At 32.9% G+C, this 18,609-nt stretch overlaps 5 protein-coding genes across 12 annotated transcripts; 3 read left to right on the forward strand and 2 right to left on the reverse strand.

Annotated features, from left to right (window-relative positions):
- The first annotated feature begins 693 nt into the window (after positions 1–693).
- On the forward strand, positions 694–3,032 carry LOC140667664 (uncharacterized). 4 transcript variants are annotated; one of them, XM_072895804.1, is made up of 6 exons: positions 694–1,354; positions 1,723–1,908; positions 1,995–2,168; positions 2,262–2,420; positions 2,483–2,713; positions 2,852–3,032. In XM_072895804.1, the coding sequence occupies exons 2-6, from the start codon at positions 1,742–1,744 to the stop codon at positions 2,853–2,855; spliced, it is 735 nt and encodes a 244-aa protein (XP_072751905.1). In that variant the 5' UTR covers positions 694–1,354; positions 1,723–1,741; the 3' UTR covers positions 2,856–3,032. The 4 variants fall into 4 exon arrangements, with proteins under 4 accessions (XP_072751905.1, XP_072751906.1, XP_072751904.1 ...); XM_072895805.1 differs by having other exon boundaries at positions 694–1,188; XM_072895803.1 differs by having other exon boundaries at positions 699–1,324.
- A 450-nt stretch (positions 3,033–3,482) lies between these two features.
- Positions 3,483–6,987, forward strand: Cpt2 (Carnitine palmitoyltransferase 2). Of its 3 annotated transcripts, none has more exons than XM_072895981.1 (7): positions 3,483–3,554; positions 4,108–4,148; positions 4,403–4,964; positions 5,087–5,620; positions 5,714–6,203; positions 6,294–6,486; positions 6,596–6,987. In XM_072895981.1, exons 3-7 carry the CDS (start codon positions 4,410–4,412, stop codon positions 6,720–6,722), a joined length of 1,899 nt encoding a protein of 632 aa, XP_072752082.1. In that variant the 5' UTR covers positions 3,483–3,554; positions 4,108–4,148; positions 4,403–4,409; the 3' UTR covers positions 6,723–6,987. The 3 variants fall into 3 exon arrangements, with proteins under 3 accessions (XP_072752082.1, XP_072752081.1, XP_072752083.1); XM_072895980.1 differs by lacking the exon at positions 3,483–3,554 and adding an exon at positions 3,561–3,768; XM_072895982.1 differs by lacking the exons at positions 3,483–3,554; positions 4,108–4,148 and adding an exon at positions 4,179–4,312.
- A 260-nt stretch (positions 6,988–7,247) lies between these two features.
- On the reverse strand, positions 7,248–8,995 carry LOC140667761 (V-type proton ATPase 21 kDa proteolipid subunit c''). The gene is made up of 5 exons (XM_072895983.1): positions 8,754–8,995; positions 8,485–8,533; positions 8,308–8,391; positions 7,829–8,228; positions 7,248–7,587 (listed from the first exon to the last, which is right to left on the reverse strand). The coding sequence occupies exons 1-5, from the start codon at positions 8,821–8,823 to the stop codon at positions 7,555–7,557; spliced, it is 636 nt and encodes a 211-aa protein (XP_072752084.1). The 5' UTR covers positions 8,824–8,995; the 3' UTR covers positions 7,248–7,554.
- Positions 8,996–9,560: 565 nt separating this feature from the next.
- LOC140668229 (SET and MYND domain-containing protein 4) lies at positions 9,561–13,202 on the forward strand. Its single transcript, XM_072897057.1, has 4 exons — positions 9,561–9,700; positions 10,630–11,491; positions 11,654–12,296; positions 12,379–13,202. The coding sequence occupies exons 1-4, from the start codon at positions 9,636–9,638 to the stop codon at positions 12,891–12,893; spliced, it is 2,085 nt and encodes a 694-aa protein (XP_072753158.1). The 5' UTR covers positions 9,561–9,635; the 3' UTR covers positions 12,894–13,202.
- A 230-nt stretch (positions 13,203–13,432) lies between these two features.
- Drp1 (dynamin related protein 1) lies at positions 13,433–17,239 on the reverse strand. 3 transcript variants are annotated; one of them, XM_072897056.1, is made up of 8 exons: positions 16,807–17,239; positions 15,763–16,327; positions 15,421–15,668; positions 14,792–15,322; positions 14,543–14,710; positions 14,014–14,206; positions 13,726–13,937; positions 13,433–13,657 (listed from the first exon to the last, which is right to left on the reverse strand). In XM_072897056.1, the coding sequence occupies exons 1-8, from the start codon at positions 16,906–16,908 to the stop codon at positions 13,601–13,603; spliced, it is 2,076 nt and encodes a 691-aa protein (XP_072753157.1). In that variant the 5' UTR covers positions 16,909–17,239; the 3' UTR covers positions 13,433–13,600. The 3 variants fall into 3 exon arrangements, with proteins under 3 accessions (XP_072753157.1, XP_072753155.1, XP_072753156.1); XM_072897054.1 differs by having other exon boundaries at positions 14,014–14,314; XM_072897055.1 differs by having other exon boundaries at positions 14,014–14,263; positions 16,807–17,238.
- Between the last annotated feature and the right edge of the window lie 1,370 nt (positions 17,240–18,609).

The following is an 18,609-nucleotide window of genomic DNA, read 5'->3' on the forward strand; positions in this document are numbered from 1 at the left end:
GCGTTGCGGAGTGAGAGAGCGTTGCGTACGTGATCACGTGATCCGTGACAACCGCGAGCCATTCATTTCGAGTCGGGCAAGCGTAGTGTCAATGCGCGCACGTGCTTTTACTCCGGCGCCGACACGTGCGTCTCGCGTCTCGAGGTTGAATGCGCCGTCAACGTTTCTCACGACATACGATATAATACATAATATCTCAGACAGCAAGCACACGACATTTTAACATCAAAATATGGTCAGTTCGAACCAAATATGACGTGATGTAATGACGGAAAAATGACGGGCTAATGTCATAAACCGATGATGACATTTCAAGACGTTGAAAAGACATGACTTCATCATCATTTTAGACCTATTAGTGACGTTTTAATGACATTTGATCATGAATCTAAATTTGACATTATTTGGTCACGTGACGTGATTGAACCAAAAATGACCAGTTTTGGACGTCAAAATGACATGTGCTTACTACCTAGAATATAATAAAAATATTTTAAATAAATAATATTAAAATAGAATTCTCTAATAAAAAAGACAAACACTACACGTGTAATATATTGAAGTAATTATGATAAGAGAGAGAGAGAGAGAGAGAGAGAGAGAGAGAGAGAGAGAGAGAATATTTATTTAATATAGTATTAGTAAATTTTTATAATAGCAAAAAGCAGATTGTATTGGAGATATATTGTAATTAAACCAACTGGTTCATGCTACATTCATAACTGTCTTATCATCATCGAAAGTGAATGTGGAGATGTAGTTCCAAATGACCGAAAATGTATGTATGTGACGCTAGTGTACAATATGGAAAAAGCGTGTGTGAAAAATTGCACCGTCCGCTTCTTTCAAGCTTCTCTCCGGTTGAACAAATTGATATTATGCTTTTATATTGATTGATTTATTGGGATCATTATTAGGATATTATAGATAAATTGTTATATTGTGTATTAATCTCATGTGTGTTTAATATTTTGCATATTTCAAACTTTTATTTACATAGGAGCTGTAGATATATTAATAGATTCTTCTCCTCTCACTCTATCTACTGTAGATGAATGCGAGAGAAATAAACTGCGCAAAAAGGCCTCAACTTGAGGTTCGAAGAACGTGTAAAAAGAGAGGAGGTGAAGTGTTCGTATCTTTGTCTCGGACGAAAGCGTTTAAACAATTAATCTGAATTTGTGATATGTACGACCAAATTTTATACTTTAAGTATACATAAAGAGCATATTTATTTTGTAAATTTATTTAGAAAAATGGTTACGTCGTGTTGTGTATGTGCAAAGGAGTGCACTCCCTTTAATCCACAACGGTCATTTCACAGGTTATAAATGTAGACATATATATATCATAAGTAAGAAATGAGATAATAGAATAATAAAAATTAATGTTGATAAGCAAAAAAGAAAATTATTATTTATATCTTATAATATCTGATTGTAATGAGAACAGTCAAAACTTTGATAAAATACAAATATGATTAAGAATTATTGACAGTCTGTGAGATTTAATTAATTTAATTTCTTTATCTTTAATTATTTTTTAAATAATATTTGATAATTAAAATAGGTTTTGCATGTCAAAGTGATGGAAAAATATGTTGATATAATTTAGTATATTGTAAAATTAAATGTAAACTAATACTACTAATTTTACATTTATTTCAAGCACTTTTATTTATATTCTTTTGCAAATGTTTCAAAATTTATACAATGTTTATAGAATACCGACAAATGAACAAATGAGGGAAAAATGGTTTAGTGTAATTGGCCGTACTGTCTCTTACAAATGGGCCAGAGTTTGCAGTGACCATTTTAAAGAGGACGATTTTCATCAAATAAATATCTACTCAAGAATCAGAAGAATAAAAAATACTGCAATTCCTTCTCTTTTTATTAAAAAAGACAGGTGAGAAAAGAGGTGATTAAAAGTAAGAATATATTAAAATTATAATATATATATATAGAATAATTGTTTCAAACATTTACTTTTAGAAAAGGTAAAAAGATAGAATCATCTACATTTCAAGAGACAAATGTAAGTACTTCTGAAACTGAATTTCAAAATGATTCTGAAATGGAATCTCAAAATGAAAAGGATGTAATTTATTGCAGTATAAAACATTATGAAAAAAATAATACAAGTAATGATGTTGAAAGCAAAAAAAGGTGAGCAAACATAGGTAGTATTTTTTAAATAATGTTATGTTAATTTTTACTTTTAGCATTTAGTATTTTTTAAATAATATTTTTTTTCTGCAGCGAAAGTATGGAACAAAAATCAACGACTGTTTTAGACATAACTGAAAATTCAGTCACTGTATCTCCAGATTTGGAGAAAAAAATAAATACTCTGTCTGTAGATAATCAAAAAGATGTTGGTGATAATTTTGTGAACAAGAATGGTATAAATAAAAAAAGGTAAGAGGAGAAAAAACATTTAATTTATATCTTAAAAATATTATAAATAAACTTTTTTTTAGGAAATCGCCATTGTCTAGTTTAAAAAACTGTAAAATTGAGAAGATTTTTGTACATATGTCCAAATATAATATAGAATGCTTTAGAAAAATGGATTTTTCTTCGGGTAAAAAGTGGTCAGCATTTTTAAGATATATTGCCTATAACAGGCATCAAAATAAAATTTTGACACAAAAAAACAGACGTTTGGAAAAAAAAATGTATATACTCCAAGATATGTTGGAGGAATTAATGTAAGTTGAATAACAAAAATTTGTACATATATATATATACATTAAGATAATTGTTAATTACATCCTTTACATGGATGCTAAAATTGATTTTAATGTACATATTATGAGAAAATAAAATAAAGAAATATACTACTATAGGTAGAAAGACAATCTCGCGCATGCGCAGCAACGTAAGCGCTGGCTACTTAATCCTCGATAGTGTACATATTTCACTGCGATAAAAGATATTAAATCCCTCGTAAAAAATTAATAGAAAAATTTAATAACATTAAAGAATAAATGATGTAATAATTTCTGTCGATTATAAATAAAAAATGAGTTATCAAAATTATTAATAATTTTTGACATTCTTGATTTATTATATGAACGTCTATATTTTCTACACAATATATTATTTTTTTCACATTATATATATATATATATATATATATATATATATATATATATATATATATTTTCATACTTTACATACTTTATAATATATTTTTTCATTTCATTCTATAAAGGTTGCATTCCGAAATTCATTATCAGCATTGGAAATCTATAATATACGTCACGTGAACTATAGATATTCAGTACAGTGAATTTTTAAACAGCCAAAATTGATAAATTATATGTACATATAAAACACATTAAAATAGTATTTATTATACTTTATATATTATTGTCATGATGACATAGAAGAATTGAATAATTTATGCGAAAAGATGCTTAATGTCTACTTATGAATGTATATCTGACGTGTAACAAGGTCGATCATCTAGTATCTAGTCAATGACGTATCTACACACACACAAAAGCCTTAGGGGAGGAGTGGAGGCATACACGCTGGCATATTCGTGTAATATTTAACTTCCACTTTACGCATTGGTGCATACATGCATATGTAGCAAGTAGTAATGAGATTCGTGTGTTTGTACAGTGTTTGTCACAATAGTGCTCATATTGCCCTCCTGTTGAATTTTATTTGATACATTTTATATTTATTACCGTCGAAACTAATTCGTATATTAAAAATGTTTATTTTAACTAGAAACAAATTAAGAAAAATTCTGGTAAATTATTTATTTAACATATGTTATACAGCATATATATATTTTCGATGTTTAATTTCAACATATCATAGTATACATATATATATATATGGCGAGTTTTTTAATTCATCAATTGATCAATCGCACGATTCGCAAATGCAGCTTGTTGTATTTACGCATCATGCGATTCATCAATCGATGAATTAAAAAACTCGTCCATATATATGAAATATAAAAATATCAGACCTTAAAAATTAAACATCAAAAATATATATATATTATATTTTCGATATTTAACTTTTAGGATCTGACATTTTTATATTTGCTTTTATTTTTTCTTTTCTGTTACGTATATTACAGATAAGCCATGGAGGAATCACGCTAACACAACAATTAGCTAGGTATTAATGTTTTGTTTTTATATTTCTAACAATAGACCTCGCGACATGTGTTTGTTATTTTTACATTTTGAAAATTACATTTATTATTCATAACTAATATGAAACTAGCTGTTATACAACTATCATCGCATAAATTGAATGACTAATAATTAAAATGATTCTAGGTATAAAATATTAATTTAATTTTGAGAATATACAATTATTTAATAAAAGCAAATAATTAATGTATTATATGTATAATATATTTATTTCAGGAGTACTATGCCATTGTATGATAACTCTGAATACCAATATATGCAAATTAGTAAAGTTCCCACACTACATTTTCAAGCATCTTTACCACGATTACCAATACCAAAGCTTGAAGATACATGTAAGAGATATTTGAATGCACAGAAACCTTTATTGAATGATAAGGAATTGCAATACACATCATCTTGCATCTCAAAATTTCTTGCCAATGAGGGACAAAGTTTGCAAAAACAATTGATTCATAATAATGATGAAAACCCACATACCAGTTACATTAGCAAACCATGGTTTGACTTGTATTTACGAGATCGCAAGCCTTTACCCATCAATTACAATCCTTTCTTAGTTTTTTTGCCTGAATCTGATCCAAAATATGATGTACAATTGGTAAAGGCGACAAATCTTGTTGTGTCATCATTGAGATTTTTTCAGTCTCTCAAAAATAACATTTTAGAGCCAGAAGTGTTTCATATGAATCCCGGAAAATCGGATACCGAATTGTTTCGAAATGTCACAAGACTGATTCCACCTCGCTTTAGCTGGTATGGTGCTTACTTATTCAAGGTAATAATAAATTAGAAATTTTGTTTGTGAAATAGTATAGATTGAATACAATAATTATAAATTGAAAAAAATAGTAACTTGTGTAGAAATAGAATATGCTTAAAAAGAATTTTTCATTATAGGCTTTTCCCTTGGATATGTCGCAATATAAAAATCTATTTAATACAACTAGAATACCAAAATTGGAGAAGGATGTAATCTTTCAAGATTCTTCAGCAAAACACTTGGTTGTCCTAAGAAAAGGTCATTTTTACGCGTTTGATGTTTTAGATGCAAATGATTCCATTCGTAGTCCTAGAGAGATAGCTGCATGCTTAAAAGCAGTACTGGAAGATGATAGACCACCAAATAAACATCCTGTGGGCGTTCTTACGACATCAGAAAGAGATCAATGGGCACAAGCACGTTCACATTTAATCGAAACAGGGAATCAGGAAATTCTTAAGAAAATTGACTCAGCTTTATTTGTAATGATCTTGGATGATGAAGTTATTGGTACTGAAAAGAGCAAATTATTAAGATCATATTTACATGCAGATGGTACCAATCGATGGTTCGACAAGTCGTTTACTCTCATTGTTACTAAGGACAGCTACAGTGGAATTAATTTCGAACATTCGTGGGGTGATGGTGTTGCAATACTTAGATATTTCCAAGTATGTGTTAGATGGACATTATATTAGTTTCAGACACATTAATTTCATCATAGTAAGTTTCTAAAGATGTAGAAAAATCTTGCTCATTTTTAGGACATAAAGGCTGATGTATCTAAGAAACCTAGATTTCATCCTAACGAAGTAGATGAACTTGCGAAAGAAAGTGTGAACATTGAAAGACTACAATTTTCTATAGATGCAAAGAGCGAAAGTATTATTAATCAACAAAAAGCGAAATATCAAGATTGGATCAATCGACTGTACGTTGATCATGTAATATACGAAGAGTTTGGCAAAAATCAATGTAAAAAGCTTGGAGTAAGTCCAGATGCGGTGATGCAGCTGGCATTTCAATTGGCACTGTATACTCTAGAAGATAGAGTAGTGCCAACTTATGAATCTTGCAGTACAGCTGCATATAAACATGGCAGAACAGAAACTATCAGACCTTGTACATTAGAAACTAAAGAAATCTGCATTGCTATGACTCGAAAACAAACTAAGTTTTCTAAAACAGATATAAAAAGAATGATACTTGAGTGTAGTAAAGTTCATAATGTGCTTACAAAAGAGGCTGTAATGGGTAAGTAGTTTAATTATCAAGCAAGCTTCGAATAAATAAATTTGGAAAACAAGAAGAATGTACGATTATTCAATGATATTTATTTTACAGGCCAAGGATTTGATAGACATTTGTTTGCCTTGAGAAACATGTCAGAAAAATCAGGTTCTACTAAGCCAATTATTTTTCAAGATCCAGCTTACGATGCTTTAAATTATAATATATTGTCTACATCCACTTTATCAAGTCCAGTTGTACTAGCTGGTGGATTTGGACCAGTAGTATCTGATGGTTATGGAATAGCGTAAGTTATTCATGTTGTATTGTATTAATATTGAAAGTAGCAACTATTTATATACTATTATAATCTTTTTGGAAAAAATGAGTTTAATAAATACAAAATAAATGTTTAGATATATGATTCAAGATGAACGACTAGGCGTTGTCGTCACAAGTTATGAAGGTAGTCGTAATGCCAACAAATATATACAAACATTGGAACATGCATTCAAGAGCATCCATGATGTGCTCAGCACATAAGTATATTGTAGCCACATACATTTAGATATGATTTTTTCTGAAATCATTGATATTATTACCACATATACAGATATATTATACATTTACACAAGAAAATGTTTACAATCATGTTGCCTACATCAGAGGTAGACACATAATTTGATACTAAAACTACATTTTTTAAATATTAGATAAAAAGCAACAGCAATGAGCTACCTCTGAGAATAAGAAACTGTTATATACAATTGTTGAGAATAAATATTTTTAATACATTTTTTATACATAATTGATAACATATGTGCTATTTTTACAACCAACCAACAATTTTTCTAGTAATTAACTAGTGATTATATGATATATATATATATATGTATGTATGTATGTATGTATGTATGTAAGGTAAATTATTAAATAATAAAATATTATTTTACATTACTCTCATGTGAACAAGAAAATATATACACTGACTTATTGTAAAAGTGAGTGCTATAACTTATTCAAAATGTGAAAAAAAAATTATGTTGTTTTCTAATATTGATAAAAATATTTATTATATAATTTATATTTAACCTTAGTCATTTTTCTGCTTCAAAAGAAATGGAAAAGTATATCTGACAATAGACAACAAAGCACACCAATTATAGATATTGAGATAAATGTTAAATTAATCGTGAATCATGAAAATTGCACAAATGTAATTGTATAGATACACAGTAATATACCAAATTCATATAGGTATTGGTATCTAGAAATTTTTTATTATTTCATGACAATTTCACAGATATGCAATCATTTTTTTAAAATTTTTCACTGATGACTAAATATGGAATGGTATATTATGATCTCTTATCATTTATAACTTGTCACCCATCTTTACTTTGGAAGTCTGAAAAAAAAAATATATATATATATATATATATATATATAAATATATATATATATATATATATATATATAAATATATATATATATATATATATATATATATATATATATATATATATATTGAATGAGTAATATAAAAAAAATATAAAAACATAATAGATAAGTTTAAAGATATTTGTTATTCAAATTATCTTATTTTAATTATTTAAATTATTATTAGACATATATATGTATCAACTTACCATATAAATACCGACAATTAAGCCAAAAAGACCTATAGCTGAACCAAAAATCTCAACTATAAGAATCTTCACGAAAAGAGCGGAGTTTGCTGCATCGGCGAGAGCTGCGCCAGAACCTACAATGCCAACTGCTATTCCACAGAAAAGATTAACCAATCCAACAGAGAGACCGGCACCAAACATTAAGTATCCAGCCAACCAGTTCTGATTCTTAAGCTCCTCGTTTGACATGGCCTCAGAATAAGTGAATTTTTCAAGCATTCCAGACAGAACAATAGCTGTAATCAGACCATAGATAGCTACAGCCTCGCAAAATATCACAGAAATTAAATTCTTTGTTTTGATCCTAGGTGCTTTTACACCTCCACCAACAATAGATACCCCTGTCGTATGAATACCTCTGAAAAGGTAAATGTCATGATAAGTAATTTGATAAATTTTTATTCCATATAAGACTATAAATGTATTATAAAACTTACAACGCTGCACCCACTACGGACAAAGCTACTGACAAACCTATTCCCAATGTAGACCACATATACGGAGAAGTATTTGACAAGAACCTACATAGAAAAATAGTTTATCATTGTATGTCAAGAATTTAGTAATAGAAAAAATGACTAATATATAAAGTAAATAAATATATGATTACATACCATGCAATGCTAATTTGCTCTCCCTTGCCAGTAAATACATAATACAAAACTGTAACATAAAATATATATAATAAAGTCTTTGTAATTTTAGTAAAATAAATATTTAACAAATTATTAAATATTACAAACACAACAACTTATGACAGTGAACTTACTATATAATTCAACAAAATATTCATCAATTTCAATTCTACGTATTTTTTGTGAGCTTTTATCGCGTGTTTATAAATTAATTTTTTAATATAAATACATGTATGATAAATCCATACCTAAAATAAGAGTCGTGAGCGAGGCGGTGACTGCAAATGTGCTGCCCAAAATATACCTCATTGTTGCCATTGTCGATAAATTTCACTCAATGCAAATTACATAAAAGTCTTGTGAAATTACGGTCGACACTCCGGAAAAGCTAAATAGCCCGGCGTGACGGTTTTATCCAACAAATTTTTAATTTCTACATCCGAGAGACCGACAAAGAGTCTCACACACACCCGTTGCTGTCATGTGACGACTGCTGGCTCAGGGTCGCGTTCAAAAATCTACTTGTCGGACGCAGTAGCGTTCTATTGACCAATCAGAATGAAAAGATTTCTTTGTTCCTATTGGTCAATCAGCTACTTTACCCAACGAACAAGATTTTCGAACGCCTTTCTAAAAGCGCGCTAAATTTAAAACGTTTGCTGCTGTACTTGAAAATCTTTTGACGTTTCAATTAATGAAATATTATTATGAAAAATAAAGCAACAATTGTAAATTTATTATTTAGGCTGACGGTTGTTTATTTAGCTTTAACAATTACGTGCAAGGAAATCTTGCAGAGATTGCACTGCAAATATATATTTCAGATTATTTCCAATGTATTTTTGGATGAAAGGCTATAGCGATCTCCCATTATTATTATAACAGATATTAGCAATTTTGTAATAAGTTCTTTATTAAGTTGGTATTAAGCGCATTTGTACATTCTATCGGTATGCGAAAAAAAAAAATAAAACAAACCAGGCATCTTTGCTCGACACCTTTTCTAAGTTAAATCACTGCACATCTCGAAGGAGGGGTCAAATACACGCGGGACCATCAGCCTAATTTTAGAATCCGTCACATTCGCGACTCTCCATCCACGCAGACACAAACGGCTCCTGTAGCTGTCGATGTTACATTATAATTACAAAAAATCTGTTGATAACAATTACAGAATGTCTATGACGAAGAAGGGGTAAGCCAGCTTTTTTCCGGAATAGAAGCTAATCGCTTCAATTGAAATTTACATGCTGTCATGAATATTCGTAGGTAAAATAATTTTGTTTGTTTGTAATGATGATAAATTCGCGTTCACGTCCGCTAATATATCACCTAAATGTCTCTTCTGTTCTTTGGACCAATCGTCGCTCGTACGCTATTTCAGATTATCTACGATTAAATTTACAGTGGTAAATTTGGAGCAGAAGTACTGCAGACTCGTCTGCGAAAAATTAAGGTCACTGGTCGCACGCGATCTAAATATGCGCATTTAGCGCATGAGATTCATCCGTATGTCCCGATGAACCGATAATGCTTGTGTATTATTTTAAGACAATTATAATATTACAAGTACTAACAATACAATACCAGAAGTATTTCTATGGCAAATAAAAGTAAAAAAATATATATACATAAACTCAAAAATAAATGGACAAATATATATAATAGACCAATATTTTTGTCTATTTTTTTTTTTAGAGTTATGCAAAGCAGATTTCAGATTTCTAATTAAAATAATTGGAAAACGATAACAGATAATCTCATACATTTTTGAAAACGTTACAAAAATGATGTATTGTAACGTGACATCGATTCAAAGATTTTTTTGTATTTCGTTTCATTTTATATATTTCCATTTCCCACATTGTTCTAGATGTAATTATCTTATTTCTGATAATCATTTCTTCAAGTTTAATATAAGATGTAAATATAGATATTATGTATCCTTTTCTTCTTTTCAGTACATTTTTTCTTGATAATGTCGGCAATTCCCTTAAAAAATTCCATTTACACATTTATTTATTAAATTACAAAAACATCTCGCTTTTTTGCGAACTTCGTCGTTTTGTTCTTGCGAGAAAAGTTCCTTTTTACGTTTCATATTGCATTCCCTTTGTGTTGCAGAAACGTCTCGCTCGATGAATTTTGTCGGGCCATATACGAGGAAATCGTCTCGCAAGAGCCACTTGCGACTCGATTCGCAAAATTGTCCGCATCGGGCGACAGACGGGGAATGGTCGAGATGCTTGTAGAAATGCCCTTTGTAGCGGGCCTGAAACCGGGAGATTCGTATGAGGGTAAGAACGACGCGCAAGCCGCGCGATTGTACGAGAGATCGCTCGAGGCGACGGCAGCAGAGCCTAGGAACGAGCACGTGGAGGAGATTAGACAGTGTAATATTCTCACGAAAGCACTGTTTGCGGCCGGTGCGAGCAGTAGAGTATTCCTAGATGCGCTCTGCGAGCGCGCCAGGCGTTCCCACCGCCTGGGCGCGTTTGCGAGCTGTCTGCGAGACTGCGAATGCATGCTGGCGCTTCCTGCGAGTTTCTATGACGACTCCGCGGAGAACGTCAAGTACTTTGTGCAGCGTAAGAAAGAATGCCTGCAGCTAGAACGGGAGTGCTTCAGGAAATTGGAAGGAAACGCGTCCTCTAGGAAACGTAGCGGGAGGACGTCCTCTTCCTCTTCCTCCTCTTCTTTGTCGCTTGGGAAACGCTTGGGAAACGTCACCGCGACGCCCGTCGTCGACGGCAGGCCACACGGTTGCCTCACGAGCTGTCCGGATAGCGTCGAGCTGCGTTTCGACGAGACTAGGGGCCGGCATCTCGTGGCTACAAGAGACATCAAACCGGGGGCTGTACTCATTGTCGACCGGCCGTTTTCCTTTAGCACGAACTCACCGGCTCTTGGCAGGAATTGCTTGCATTGCCATGCCACACTTAAATTAGAAGACAGCGTTAAAATCCCGTGCCGTAATTGCCAAACAGTTAGTAGAGCGCATGATTATACTCGCGCATGCACGTGCTATGTACATATCAACAACATCCCTGCAAGTTTTTTATTAACTTTTCTTTTTTTTCATTTATCATCCTAATTTATATCCTATGAAATGATTCCTTTGATATAATTTTGTTTTCGCGTTCTCCAGGTGTCTTTTTGCACGGAAACATGTCGCAAGAAAGCGTGGGAGGCTTATCACCAATACGAGTGCTCGGTATTTGATTATTTTTTCGAAAATTCCTCAAATGACAGATACCAGCAAACATTGTATCTTTTGCTAGCCTATCGCACGACAATTGCACAAGCGTTATCACAGCGAAACAATGCGGAAACGAGACACGTTTTGAATCCTGATTTCTTACAATATCATGCCAATGGTAAAAGTAGCGAGGAAAATATCAGTAAAGAATACACGAAATCAGAATCGAGACAGAAATACAATTCTCTCGATTACCGAACGGTAATCCAGTTGGTGACTCATTGCGCTGATGTAGAACCCAACGTGAATCTCATTCGAACGATTCAGGCGATCTTCCTCGCGAAATGCTTGATCTCTGTTCTGAGCAAACTAGACATCGTCTGTACGAACGAAACTTTTATTCCATTGGCAGTAGCTATGCTACATCATTTGCAGACGATTAATTGTAACGCATACGAAATTGTTGAGAATGTTCATGAGGAAACGACGCGCGTTTGGGAACCCAGGATTGTCGGCGGCGCGATTTACACCACAGTCAGTCTCGTGAATCATAGCTGTTATCCCAACGTGGTTCGCCATTCTTATCCCAATGGTAAGCGGTCCGAAAAATTGATGAGGAAGAATGTCTTGATGCAGGAAATTTGCATGGCATCGAATAAATTATCTTTTTACAGGAATGGTTGTGGTCAGAGCGCTGCGTTTCATCGGCAAAGGATGCGAGATACTTGATTGTTATGGGCCTCAATTCCTCAGCGAGAGCAGGTCGACCAGACGTGAATTCTTATGGAAAAAATATCGATTTCTGTGTGAATGCAACGCTTGCACGCAAGACTGGAAATTTCCGCTGCCCGAGATAATGTACTACAAATGTACAGCGTGTTCCGGATCAACAGATGTCTCGGTGATAAGTGCAAACGTATCGCAGAAGTTGTCGAATCAACAGTGCACCAAATGTCAAAAAATGATCGATTTGAAAAAGCTCGAGAAACAATTTCGTAAATCGATACAAAAGAGATTGAGCGCTATCGCGAAAATGTATCAGGGGAATTATAAAGACGCCATCCCTTTGCTATTTGAGCACGCGCACTTTGTCAATAAACATTTGGTTGAACCTAATATCGAAGGTATCAAAATAGAACAATGTATTATCCAGTGTTATAATTCTCTCGGCTCGATCTCTGTGCAATAATTTTCGAGCCTGTTTATAACAGTCATTTATATCTAATTTATTTAAATGACTACTGTATAAATGACTATTATTTAAATAATTGTGAAATAATTTTCTGGTGTCAGCTTTTTGCCTTTCACACAGCTTTGTAAAAAACGCGACATATATAATTCGCATAAGAGTACTTTCAGCTTTTAGAAAATATTTATAAACATAGAAAAACAAGAAATATTCACGGCACAATGTTCTTCACTCTTGAATGCATTATCATTAACAACGCAAGGCAATGCAAGATTAGACTAAGTGATGAAGAAGCATATAATGTCCGTGTAATAAAAACAAAAAAAGGAAAAAAAAATTATTACGAAATTATTTCATTTTCACACATTAATAAGTCAGAGTGTATATATTAACGATTAGTAAAAAATGCATCATAAATTATACATTTTGTAAATCAAATAATAATTCAATGTTGCGTTAAATGCGCGTTTTATGTATGATATTATGTGCTTCCTTCATGCTTGTACAATAAAATTAGGTAATGAAATATATCAGGACCATTGCTTCAATTGCAATACATGTATACCTTACTTGCATGAGAAAGATAAGAATTATGTACAGTGTTCGGTCCATCATATACATTGGTAAAGTACATCCTTTAACTTAGTTCATTAAAACACAGATGTAATACCTAAATTCAACTAGAATCCAGTGGCTTAGGCGTTTGATTACCACATATGTGTCTCTCTAATTTCGCTAATGATGTGACCGGCTTGAGTTAATGCCTGCAGGACAAGAGCAACTGTTAGAGATCAAAATTCAACACAAAAAGACCTGTAATGTTTTATAATACCTTAAGCATGTCTGCTGTTTCTTTACGTCTGACAGCAATGTGCTCGCTTTCGACCAACAGGGCCTCAGCCTGATCCGATTTGTACAAATGTGTGACAAGTTCACTTTGTAAATTATCTTTTACATAGTTGACTAGAAAATGCATAACAGCCTTTGGTACACTATCCTGAATGGACTTTCGTACAATATAAAAGTATGATCTTATGAGCCTTTCTGTAAACAGAATTAATAAAATTGATTAAAAGGTAAAAATTAAAATTTTTTCTTGTATATTTATATATTATCTTACCAATAATATCACAGTCCCGTTGTTCACGCTCGCTAAGTTTTCGGGATGTCTGTATTGGCACTGCGGGGAGTAGATTTACTGGTTTTTGTTGTGGGGATGCTTTCTGTATTTCGATCGCTGGATTCGAAGAATTACTACTTTCGCGTATTCTGACCGGAGAACCATCCATCGAACCAGTTGATTCGGATCTTCCCTGAAGTAGTAAATTACTTAGCAGCCAGTGATTTTGCTGTCCTTGCTGTTCCTTAGTCTGATCAGAAACAGAGTTCTCATCTTGATTATTGACTGATTTTTTTACAATCTGTTTCAAATATATTTTACTATTAATTACACAACACACTACAAAAATTAAAAATAATGTAAACAAAATAAATAAATATTGATAAACATACACAAATTTTGTCATCTGTATTTGAACTATTGTTTCGAACAGACTTTTTAGTTTCGAACTTTAAAATAATGTTAATCAGTCAGACAGAAAAAATACAGAAAAAAAAGAAAAAAAAAAAACAATAAATGTATTACTTACTGTGTCATTAGTGATTATGGTACTAGATGCTGAACCTAATCGTTTGTTGTGCTTCAGGTGATCTACATCAGCATCCTTCAGTAAAGAAGATACAAATGCTGCATCTTTATGAAAATCAGGATGCTTAGTGTTAATATACGCCAATTCTATTGCCACCAAGTTCTCTACCTTTTTTGTCAAGAAATCAAATAATTAAATAAGTATTAAAAAAATACATAATGGATGTACAAGTATGTAACAAATGTTTACCATTGCATTGGTATGTGGGAGGCGTCTACGTAGCAATTGTGTAACAACATCGACAATACGTTCGTGCAGTTTGGGGAAACGTAGCATCTCCTGTTGCACCTCAGTGCCACAATGTTGTATTATACTCTGCATTTCTTCATGCACGAGCTCTACGCATCGTAACGAAGGATCTTCCAATTTTCGTATTTGACGTTTGACTAGCAACTCAAAGGAAACTTCTGGCACGAAAAGAGCCGGCCTCGGACCGGTTGCATTGCGAATAGCGGTTAGTATGTCCACTTTACTGAGGTCCGCCAGTGGATTAATTGAATCGAGTGTTTTACCAAACGTTTCATGAAATATATAGCAGATACGAGCGCCGCCACACAGCTCTGTGGTTTCTATATTTCTAGCAGTACCTTCTATCGTACAACAATAACTGTTTGCGAATTTCGTGATTATTTGCAGCAAGGTTTGGCTTTTGTCCTCGACGTCTCCGCCATAGGAATTAAGTAGGGTTTGGTATTGCGCTATCATTGTATTTACTCTGTTCTGTTTTCAAAAAACACAAAGTTCTACCAAATTAGTAGTGCTTACTTTAGTAGATTCTAGTTATACTAGCTGTCATTAACAAGTATTAACATTATTACCTTCAATTCTGGTAAACAATCCCTGATATGTTGCATAAGTAAACGATTGAGAGTCTTCGCCAAGTAAGGAGTTCCATTTCTGCTTGCCAATGTTGGATATCTCCGTTGCAAGAATGTGGCCTCATCTTTGAGCGCATCTTGAATACTCTTTTTATTCATTATATCTTGCTGAGAACGATTAACGACACCTATAATACCCAATTTAACTGGGATGACTCTACCACATAGAATATCTATGGCATCGGTTCCTAAAAAAGAAAGAAGAGAAAATGTATTTAATTGCGTTATGCAATCAATACTATATTCATGACAAAATTTAAGATTGTAAAAAATTAAATTTACCAGCATCCATGAGATCTAATTTTGTAACAACAGCTAGTGTTCGTCTGCCATCTGGATCAACATCTTTACTCAACTTTAAACTCTCACTTGTCGCCATATCAGTATTGGCAGTGACAACTGCTAAGATTATAGAGTTAGGATTACATATGTATTTTGCAACAAGTTCTCGAATCTGATTCTCAATGTCCTCCGGTTGATCACCCACTGGTACTTTTGTAATACCAGGTAGATCTATGAGTGTCAGATTAACAACTGACGTTGAATATATTTTGAGATTAATCGGTTCTGGACAAATGCCTTTGTTTGCGCCAGCCATTCTGTCAGTTTCAGCTTCAATTTCTGTGCGAATATCGTCAAAGTCTTTGTAGATTTTGTTCTTTGTATGCAGAAACATTCCCCATTCCTCCAAGTCCAAAGTACCGTTCTCTGCGTTTCTATGTTCTCGATCATCCTTTGGCGTATACACAAGTTGTAATATTAACGGACGTCGTGTAACAATGCCAGTTCCTCGAGGGAGAAAGGAACGTCCCACTAGACTCTCTATTACAGATGACTTTCCAGAGCTCTGAAAAATGCAATAATTGTTATTAAATCATTATTAAATAATGTCTATAGGTTATCTCATTTGGATCTCTTTTTTGGAGCAAACTCTCAAATTAGAAATTAAAATATTACAACTTCAATAATTTCGTTTTTTTTTTTCTTTTAATTGATTATAGATAAAAAATAATATGTAAAATAACTATTCATATTATTTTGATTTTTTTATCACAAGAGCTACGATACCGTCTTTTTCAATTATAATATTCGCGAGTGGGAAAGAGTGACATTTGCAAGTAATTTTACAGATCGCCATTACATCATTCGTGACAGAAAAAAAATTTAAACGTCCAACGATGAATACTCGATCTGTCCTTTCCAACCGCACTCTGCAAACTTTTCAAGTGTATATTTATTACATTTTAACAGCAGAGGGTGTCCGAATGATAGGAATAGATCCTTTATGTTATTACATATCAAAGATGAGAGAAAGATTCAACTAACCTGCGTACCCAGGACGACGATTTGCGGCAATTGTAAAACAGTCGCACCGACGGTGTTAAACACGTCCTGGAGCTTGTTTATCACAGGTATCAGAGCCTCCATGCTAGATCGCAGATTGATAATGACACGTCCAGGAGAAGGCGAATCGATCGAGAGACGACAATAAGTCAGGTCGGTTAGGACTTAGGACGAAGCCGGGTCCAACAACTCGCTCAACTCGACTCCCTTCGGTTTGCCCGCGACTCTCTCCTCTTTCCTCGACGATCACGATACTGTTCCGTGTCAGCTGTAGGGGATTAATCAGCAGCACCGATGAGTTTGACGGCGCCAAAGACAAAGTCGTAACTTTTCGCTCCAAATCACCACTCGGAAGGAATAACGTACGCTCTTCACCCTTGCTCACCCTTTCCACGCTCCATCGCACACGCGTGCGCGTTCTTGATTGTATTGGGGGAGCGTGCTGACGTATGTACACACATGTATGCACGTGTGCGTGTATACATGTGTGTGCTGACGTATGAGTCGCGTACGAGGGACACGTAGGTAAATCCATTGTTTCCATTCTTGCTTTGTATACGAGCCGTTTGTAGGGTTGAAAAAAAATTATTTCTATTTAACTTCCATCTTTCTTTTTTTCCTTTCTTCAAATCTATTGAAACAGATGAAAAGAAAAATATATAGTTTTTAGTATGTTTAATAGCCTAATTTTGGCGCGCATTCTTCCATTTGGCGCCTTTTTTCGGCGCTAAAAACGGTGTGGTTTTTATTTCCGAATATTTGCAATATTAAAAATGATGGATAATATTCGTATTGATTTAAATGTCCCGAAATATGTCACGGGCCACGAGATATGTATTCATTGAAATTTAATAACTTATATATAATTTGCAAAACGAACAAGATATTGTTTATTTTGATGATTTTATTGCGAATTAATGCATCGCTTTTTTGGCTCTTAAATCACAACTTGCTTCTCTTTGTCAATTATTATGTAATTAAAATTTCTACATAAATACCTATCGCTTTTATATATATATATATATATATATATATATATATATATATATATATATATATATATATATATATATATATGCGATGTACATATATCTCGTGCAATTTACGTAATCGTAGAATTGAATTATCTTTGGAATCATATCTACGAGATCTTCAAGAGATTACGCAATATTTTTGTGTGATTATATATACATGATGATGACGATTATCTTCAGATATGTTGATCACGTAATGAGAAAAACTCGAAACGTGAGCATTTTGTACGAAAATTACCTAAAATTGCGATCATGAAATTATTTTTTCTATAGGAAAATTTTTTTTGTTTGTATAAATGTTACATAAAATTTCAAAGATAAAAATATGCAGAAAAACTATAAAACGTAAAGAATTATATCAAAATGAATGCGATACCTGTGTATGTCAATTTTGATATATATAATGTTTTTTGAAAATAATTTTAGCAAATTATTATATTTTTATTCTGCGCATGTGTCATTAAAATATGAAGGACAAATTAGAATTAGGTTTGCTTGATTTCGATGAATACTCTTTCGATCTTTCTTATATTTGAGAAATTTAATTGTATCACGAGGAGATGCTATTATTATCGCAACGATAATTGTAAGCTATTCAAATCGAGTGGCTTATTGGACGTCATTGGATACGTTCGAAAATTCTACCTGTGAGTAGAGTAGTATTTAATTGACCAATCAGAATAAAAGGATTCTTTTGTCCTGATTAATCAATTAAACGGTACTTTATCTCACGTGTCGAATTTTTGAACGC

The sequence above is a fragment of the Anoplolepis gracilipes genome, chromosome 7 (genome assembly GCF_047496725.1).
Source record: "Anoplolepis gracilipes chromosome 7, ASM4749672v1, whole genome shotgun sequence".
In the NCBI taxonomy this organism is placed as follows: Eukaryota; Metazoa; Arthropoda; class Insecta; order Hymenoptera; family Formicidae; genus Anoplolepis; species Anoplolepis gracilipes.

What these genes read in the sequence shown, in the direction of transcription:
- LOC140667664 (XM_072895803.1), top strand. Translation starts at nt 1,257, where the DNA reads ATGGTTACGTCGTGTTGTGTATGTGCAAAGGAGTGCACTCCCTTTAAT. An exon ending in CCACAACGGTCATTTCACAG is followed by an intron (nt 1,325 to 1,722) that starts GTTATAAATGTA and finishes CAATGTTTATAG; the next exon opens with AATACCGACAAATGAACAAA. An exon ending in CTTTTTATTAAAAAAGACAG is followed by an intron (nt 1,909 to 1,994) that starts GTGAGAAAAGAG and finishes ATTTACTTTTAG; the next exon opens with AAAAGGTAAAAAGATAGAAT.
- Cpt2 (XM_072895980.1), top strand. Translation starts at nt 3,730, where the DNA reads ATGTTTATTTTAACTAGAAACAAATTAAGAAAAATTCTG. An exon ending in CTAACACAACAATTAGCTAG is followed by an intron (nt 4,149 to 4,402) that starts GTATTAATGTTT and finishes TATTTATTTCAG; the next exon opens with GAGTACTATGCCATTGTATG. An exon ending in CAATACTTAGATATTTCCAA is followed by an intron (nt 5,621 to 5,713) that starts GTATGTGTTAGA and finishes GCTCATTTTTAG; the next exon opens with GACATAAAGGCTGATGTATC.
- LOC140667761 (XM_072895983.1), bottom strand. Translation starts at nt 8,823, where the DNA reads ATGGCAACAATGAGGTATATTTTGGGCAGCACATTTGCAGTCACCGCC. An exon ending in GCTCACGACTCTTATTTTAG is followed by an intron (nt 8,534 to 8,753) that starts GTATGGATTTAT and finishes TTTATGTTACAG; the next exon opens with TTTTGTATTATGTATTTACT. An exon ending in TCCGTAGTGGGTGCAGCGTT is followed by an intron (nt 8,229 to 8,307) that starts GTAAGTTTTATA and finishes TTACCTTTTCAG; the next exon opens with AGGTATTCATACGACAGGGG.
- LOC140668229 (XM_072897057.1), top strand. Translation starts at nt 9,636, where the DNA reads ATGTTACATTATAATTACAAAAAATCTGTTGATAACAATTACAGAATG. An exon ending in ATGTCTATGACGAAGAAGGG is followed by an intron (nt 9,701 to 10,629) that starts GTAAGCCAGCTT and finishes TTTGTGTTGCAG; the next exon opens with AAACGTCTCGCTCGATGAAT. An exon ending in TCGCCATTCTTATCCCAATG is followed by an intron (nt 12,297 to 12,378) that starts GTAAGCGGTCCG and finishes ATCTTTTTACAG; the next exon opens with GAATGGTTGTGGTCAGAGCG.
- Drp1 (XM_072897054.1), bottom strand. Translation starts at nt 16,908, where the DNA reads ATGGAGGCTCTGATACCTGTGATAAACAAGCTCCAGGACGTGTTTAAC. An exon ending in TCCCACATACCAATGCAATG is followed by an intron (nt 14,711 to 14,791) that starts GTAAACATTTGT and finishes TTGACAAAAAAG; the next exon opens with GTAGAGAACTTGGTGGCAAT. An exon ending in CCATAATCACTAATGACACA is followed by an intron (nt 14,315 to 14,542) that starts GTAAGTAATACA and finishes TATTTGAAACAG; the next exon opens with ATTGTAAAAAAATCAGTCAA.